This window comes from Sinohyriopsis cumingii, chromosome 11 (assembly GCF_028554795.1).
Source record: "Sinohyriopsis cumingii isolate HCF-2022 chromosome 11, ASM2855479v2, whole genome shotgun sequence".
Taxonomy (NCBI): Eukaryota; Metazoa; Mollusca; class Bivalvia; order Unionida; family Unionidae; genus Sinohyriopsis; species Sinohyriopsis cumingii.
The window spans coordinates 9,068,595-9,075,362 of record NC_142971.1 but is presented as its reverse complement, the minus strand read 5'-3'; the positions used below and the strand labels follow the sequence as shown (position 1 = coordinate 9,075,362).

The 6,768-nt window shown below is 34.5% G+C and overlaps 1 protein-coding gene across 1 annotated transcript; it reads left to right on the top strand.

The window, feature by feature from the left end:
- The first annotated feature begins 534 nt into the window (after positions 1-534).
- Positions 535-5,164, top strand: LOC149787590 (uncharacterized). Its single transcript, XM_089975607.1, has 3 exons — positions 535-824; positions 3,430-3,491; positions 4,159-5,164. The coding sequence occupies exons 1-3, from the start codon at positions 575-577 to the stop codon at positions 4,945-4,947; spliced, it is 1,101 nt and encodes a 366-aa protein (XP_089831733.1). The 5' UTR covers positions 535-574; the 3' UTR covers positions 4,948-5,164.
- The last annotated feature ends 1,604 nt before the right edge of the window (positions 5,165-6,768 follow it).

The window sequence follows — 6,768 nt, the reverse complement described above, 5'->3', positions numbered from 1 at the left end:
AATGCCGCCTTACCATTGTTTTTTCATGTCTTATTTTCATATGTGACTGCAATTTTTCATGCCAGGATAGAGAAGCTAATCATCATTTATGATAAATGAGTAGGATTGTATGATCCTGGTAGAGAATCGTTTTACAAACGGCACGCACCTCACAATTGTTTATTTTTTACATGCACGAATCTGTTCAAAATAGTGTATGATATCAAATATACAAAGTTTCTATGTCAAATGTTTATTTAGATCATTTGTATAACAACGGGAACGGTAAATGTGACGTTAAGTATTGTAACCTTTTGATATTTGTCTTTACAACCAACTTGAACTTACCTAAGATTAATAACTAGTATCCAGGCCGCTATTAAATCGACAAACGTGTAAAGATTATCCGTGTTGTTCGCATACAATAACAAAGAACAATGACCTACAAAATAGATGCCAATGGGGAATCACCACGTTTTTTAAAATTTTATTTTAATTTTACCTGTGTAATTTGCCTTGAGTATTATTTTAGTTCCAAATAACCGTGATGTAATTACCTGCTTGTCCTCGCCGTCCATGGTTGTATCTACCAGCAATGGCTGAAAGTGTAATGCAAACGTTGGGTAATCGTCTAAATGACAAGAACAGAGCTATTCTCATTGACAGCTTGAGAGAAAGGGGACTTTTCTCAGATAAGCCACACACCAATGTTACAGTTACCAATGAAGAATTAGTTGGAATCCTCTTTAAGACTGGGAAGGATGAGGTACGGAAAATCCTATCGAACATCGATGAACTTCAAGATCTTGTGCTGCTACTAGAGTTTGATCCATCAGAGAGAAAAGGTTGGGGTATTTTTTTTATTGTTGTTGTTGTTTTGTAAATCTGTGCATAAAGGTATTCCATGTATTGATTAATAAATTGGCCGTGCACACAAAGCACTGAGCCTGACTGTGTCAAGGTTATTCGGTCTGTTCCTGGTTTAGTTACCGACTGCGAGCAATCACGTTGTGTAACTTAATGTAAAGGTATACCCTAAAGAATTTTAAAAAATGTATCAACATTTTATTATTATTATTTATTATTATTATTATTATTATTATTATTATTATTATTATTCAACATTTTTATTGGATAAGGCTGATCTTGGATTCATTTATGCCTCATTTATGTCAAAATATATGTAAAACATTCCATGTAACATATCTATGTTAACTTCGCGCTTACCTGGTCTCAAAATATGTTTTGAGGACGTGTTTAAATAAATTTTAGAAAATAAACCTACATTTAAAAGCCGTTGCCTTTTCAAATTTCCAGAAGTCCATCACTTTAATATTTTCTGTAAAATAGGAAGAAAGGTAACTAGGTTCTAGTTTACGGGGTCACATGCAATGAGAAGGCCTTACTGAACAAATCATCCGAGTTTCGCTAAGTATATAAACAATCCATGTTGAGCTATTGCTGTGTTACAATATGTGTCAATTATTAGCAATATATTTCTTGATCGATTGTTATTAGTAATATATTTCTTGATCGATTGTTATTAGTAATATATTTCTTGATCGATTGTTATTAGTAATATATTTCTTGATCGATTGTTCTACTGTTCCTCATCAGCTTTGGCGTCTGTTACTGTTCTGTATATGAAGCCTACTTTTGACTGTCGGGGTTGGCTTACAAATCCTAATTAATTTTCAAATGTGTATGTATGTATGATAAATATATCGATCACGTTTTCTGTTCGTCTTTCACTCTGTCCGTCCTGATGTCCGTCCGTCAAGAACTAGTTTTCCGAAACTTTAGTTGAATTTCGACTGAAAATTGTTCGCAGCTTGATGTTCACTATACTTTAAAATAAATAAATTCAATTTTTTTTAGCTTTTTAATTATAATTTAGAGGAACTGTAATCAGCTTCCGATTCTTTTCTGGCAACATATATTCACCAAGGATTCTTGAATTTCAACCAAATTTGCCTTGCTGACAACATGAACAAATTTCAGTTCCAACAGTAAAAGACATAATTTACATTTTTACTACAATGATTCATTTATTTTTAGACAGAACATACGGTATGTACTCTTTTATAAGACACATCCAACTGCAAACTGCACAGACCCAGATCTGTCGTCGCATATCGCGCCATCCGATCTGACTCTGTGTAGTTTGGAGTAATTAGTAGACCAACAGCATAGACCCTGATCTGCAGGTGCATTATACTACGGCAGAACAATAATGTTTTTTGTAGTTTGACTCGACTTATAAGCAAGTACATATTGAAACCAAAAAAATCAATAACACTTTGTTACGGTTTCTGAAAATAGTTGCAAATATGACTGACGATGTTATGACTGACTATGTTAATGCAAGTGGCCCTTTCTGAACAGGTAGAAAGAAAAACGCTTGTTTGCTCTATAACCCTAGGCAAAAGTCAAAAGGCTGAACTAAATAACTATTTACTATTTAAATTTTAATGTTGTTTGATGAGTGACGCACTTCACTTGTTATCAAATATCGCAGAAAAATCAGAGAAAAATATTAATTACATTCTTAGGTACTGCAATAGGATGTAATAGATACTCGTTTTCCTACTCTTGTTTCAGCGCCATAGCGTTACACTGGATTACTGGATTTCCAGCAGTTCTTAACGTTTAAAGGAAAAGTAGTCTCTGAGTGACTCTCCTTCTAATTAGCCTTTCTACAGCACGAGTTTGATTGCTTGTGCTCTTAGACTCGGCATAATTTACCTATTGTTGTCCGATTTCAACCGAAGTTAATGTGCAGCTCTTCGATTTGAAAATCTTTGAGAAGGTTTAGTTGCAGATACTTCTAATGTGGTTATTTGTAAAGTTACAATATTATTAATTAGTAAGGTTACAATATCATTAATTAGCAAGATTATAGCTTTTTCATAGTTGGAATTATGCCACATGCATATTCTTGATCCTACTGAATGTAATGTGAAGCTTTAAATTGATGAACTCTGCCTGACAGCATTTGGCAATTTACCAATTCAATTCAATTCAATACAATAATTTCACAAATTTCTTATCATAAGCATTACATATTACAAATATTTTACAAATATTACAAATTATGCGTGGTTGTCAAATGTTATAAGTGCTAATTTAAACAGAAACTCAAGACGGTAATGGTCAAAGGCTGAAAAGGAGAGGATGGACAAATATACACAATCTTTGTAATTAAGTATTTCAAAAATAATAATCTATCTCTTGTTTTAAATGCTTCATAAACAAATTTAGTTAGAAACCAGATGAATCCCAATAAAACCCTTTGTTGTATCATCTGTTTCATATTTATTCTTCTTTTCGCAATAATATCTGTATTTTCGAATAATTGTCGGATGGGAGTAGTACAATGAACACATTCTCATTGAATTGTCATTATTAGTAGAAAGGCATATTATTTTTAATCGTTTCTTTTTCTTTCAGTGGGTTTACAAATTCCATCATTTGCATCAGAACATCTGAAGGGAGCCTCTGAGAACTGCAAGGTATTTGGAGCATTATTGCCATTTATCATCAGAAGTCTTGACGAACTCAAACCAGGAAAACATCTTCATTTAAGTTGTACTCCCTTACACCAGAACTTGTATAGATACATTTGCTAAAATTGTAAGACGAGTCTATATTTCTAGATGCATTTTTTTACACTGGAGAATAAGTTTAGCAAACGTATTCAGTAGAAAGACTAGTTTGGAAGCGTTTATAATTCACGTCCCGTCTCTAGCGCATCCATTTGTGAATATTATTCGTTCTTTCCTTTTTTTCATCTCAGGTTGCAGCTCTATCTCACCTTTAGTCATATTTTAGCAAGCCAAATTACAATACTGTTTCTGCTCGTACTTAGGTAATTATATATTTCACAGATTTACATGAAAAATGGACCCGTCATTAATGGAATATCTACTCTACGACTCGTTTCCCGTATACACTATAAATAACATTCATGATAAAATCTTAATAAAGGTATTAATAATCATGTAGTGTAATTACACTCTAAAACACAACATGATAATGACGCTTTTAAACTGCTCCCTCGAAATATTACTCATTCAAGCACACTAATACTTTCATACGATATAAAAAAGCAACTTAACACCCAAGTACGTCTACGTAAGTTAACAAATGTAAACATATTTTTATTTATATGATTTTCAGGTTAGCAAAGGAGGCACAGAATTGAAGGGAATACAATTAAAAGTGTTGGAGGACATTTTAGCAGAACAACAGAGACAAGGGGCTATGTTGAGGCAAATGAATAAAGACGTTGTCCAGCACAAGCAAGAACTGTGCAGGTGTAATGAGCAGTTACAACAAAATCAGAAAGATCACAATGAAGCGATGGGTAGGCTTATTGAACAGTCTGAGCAAACAAAGAGTGAACTGCATAGACTTGTTGGCCAGTTGGAGGAAGACTTGACAAGACGAGAAACAATTATAAAAGAATTAAACGAGAGATATGAAATATTAGCATTGAAGTTGGAGAAGTCTGAGACAAATGAATGCCAGGAATTTTCAGACGTGGATGAAGATCCTAACAAATGGAAAGATTCATTTCAAGAGTTGGAGTCAAAATACGACAAGCTGAGAAAGGAACACGATGCTACCATGGAATATGACAAACTAAACATTGGGAAACTGCAATTGAGACTACGGAAACTTGAAAGCAAATTAAAGGAAGGTGAATCTAGAGAAAGGGATCTTGTGGATGATAATGCAAAGCTTGAGAAGAGGGTGGCTAACTTAAATCAACGGCTGGAGCAGACAAATAAAGAACTGCAGAAGGTAACAGAATGGAAGCGCCGACATGGCAACTTCTTGGCCATGGGGAAGAAGGCCAAAAGTGATCTCGGCCATACTGTGAATATTTACAATACTATGGAAGTCAAAGACAATCACCTAGGAAAAGCAACATCACGCAATGTCTTTTGCAAAGTAATGAAATAAGAATACATACATACATACATACATACATACATACATACATACATACATACATACATACGTGGAATCAATGTTATTTTGTTTTATATGAGAATTAAGGAATAGACAACATTGTAACACCAACTGAATTCACGTTTTCATTTGTTTGTTTGTATAATATTTGTTTCTTTCGTGGATATTGTTACAACTTTATCTTTTGTGACATAAAGACATAAAATCGCCCGAGTTTCCTCTAATGATTTACTATTATATAAGTTTGCCTGTTTATGTGATAATGTTATTGCAATGCGCCAATCCTGCGCGATACTTTGACTATCGTGTGTTCTTAGATGCCATTGTCCTCAGGGGTTTTGGGGGTTTTATTTTTGCCTGTTTATAAATAAACTGTGCTGAAATGATTAACTATTAAATAGAGGGCAGGAAAGAAAAACAAACACGTACGAACATCCTAATTTTGACACAAATTCATCAAAGTGATGCTTTAGTTTAGCCTTTGCAGGTTTGTACAAATGATTCTGATCGATGCTGATTTCATTTGTGCCATGCATTGAAAGTACGCTGTGCGCCATCGTCCTAACAGTGTCGTATTCATTTCAACCAGATAGGAATTTCGCGCTCTTTCAATAAAGATGTATCAACTAACTAAAAACAAAATCTGTCTAGTCTTTGCTCAACTTATTCAAAATGAACTAATCATTCATGTTAAAGATACTTTAAAACCAAACATTACAAGATTTTCGACGGTATTCAACAAATGGTGTATATATTCTAGAGCTATTATTTCCCATGTAGCGTCGTTGTGATATGGAGAACAAACAATGGGAAAATGAAGATTGTGAAATTAAAGCATAATGCCAGTGGGGCAGCGATGGAGGTGATCAATTGAAATACTTAAGTGTGTAGGTTTTACACCCTTTGTGTCATTTAAATAGGTTAATTTTGTGGGCTACATATTAGATATCCATTTGGTAAGGTTCATTGTCAAATGTTCAAAATGAAAAATCGATACGTGAGCGTCACAGCGCAAGTATAGATTTCAAATAGAGGATAACGTGTCTCTTGGATTCTGACAATTAGTAATCTAGATCAACAACAACAATCATTGTATGAATGATGTTGTCGCAGTGTTATGCACTGAAGCTTTGTTGTTGTTGTTGTTGTTGTTGTTGTTCTTAAGTGACACAAGTGTTTCTGATCTGATAAAGTTGCACCATTAAATGGGGCTTAGGCTGGGTCTGCAACTTTCAATGAGACCAAGTGGTCTAGGCAATCCCGCGACATTCCCAAACAAAGCTGCATATATCGTTCTAGATAAAATGTGCATCTTCATTTCAACATGATCGAACTGTTTAAAAGCTCTGGCAATTGCTGAATTTTGCCTAATTGATAAATATGCCTATAATGTATGTCGACGCACTCATTTGCAGAAACACCTTACATTATAGTCGTCGGAAATGTGTTACATCGCATCTAAATTCCCCCAATAATCTACTTGGACCACCTTGTGTATTTTTACGTTTGGATTGACCACCTTGTGTATTTTGACGTTTGGATTAACCAAGAATTTCGCAACTCGAAACTTCTCTGTTAATACATTCGAGATATATCGGTACGATTTACCTCGATGTTCATGAAAAGTGGTTCACCGCTATCAAAATGGCATTTAACCCGTATGTGGCCCATAAAATGTCGTTTAACCGCTGCCTAAAATCTTCGCTAGCACCCGGCCTAAATTGGCATGTGAATTTCATAAACCGGTAACCAGTAAAATACGGTCTCCCGATTCTAGAGGAGTGGGTAGCGGGAAGAAAATTAATCAGGGAA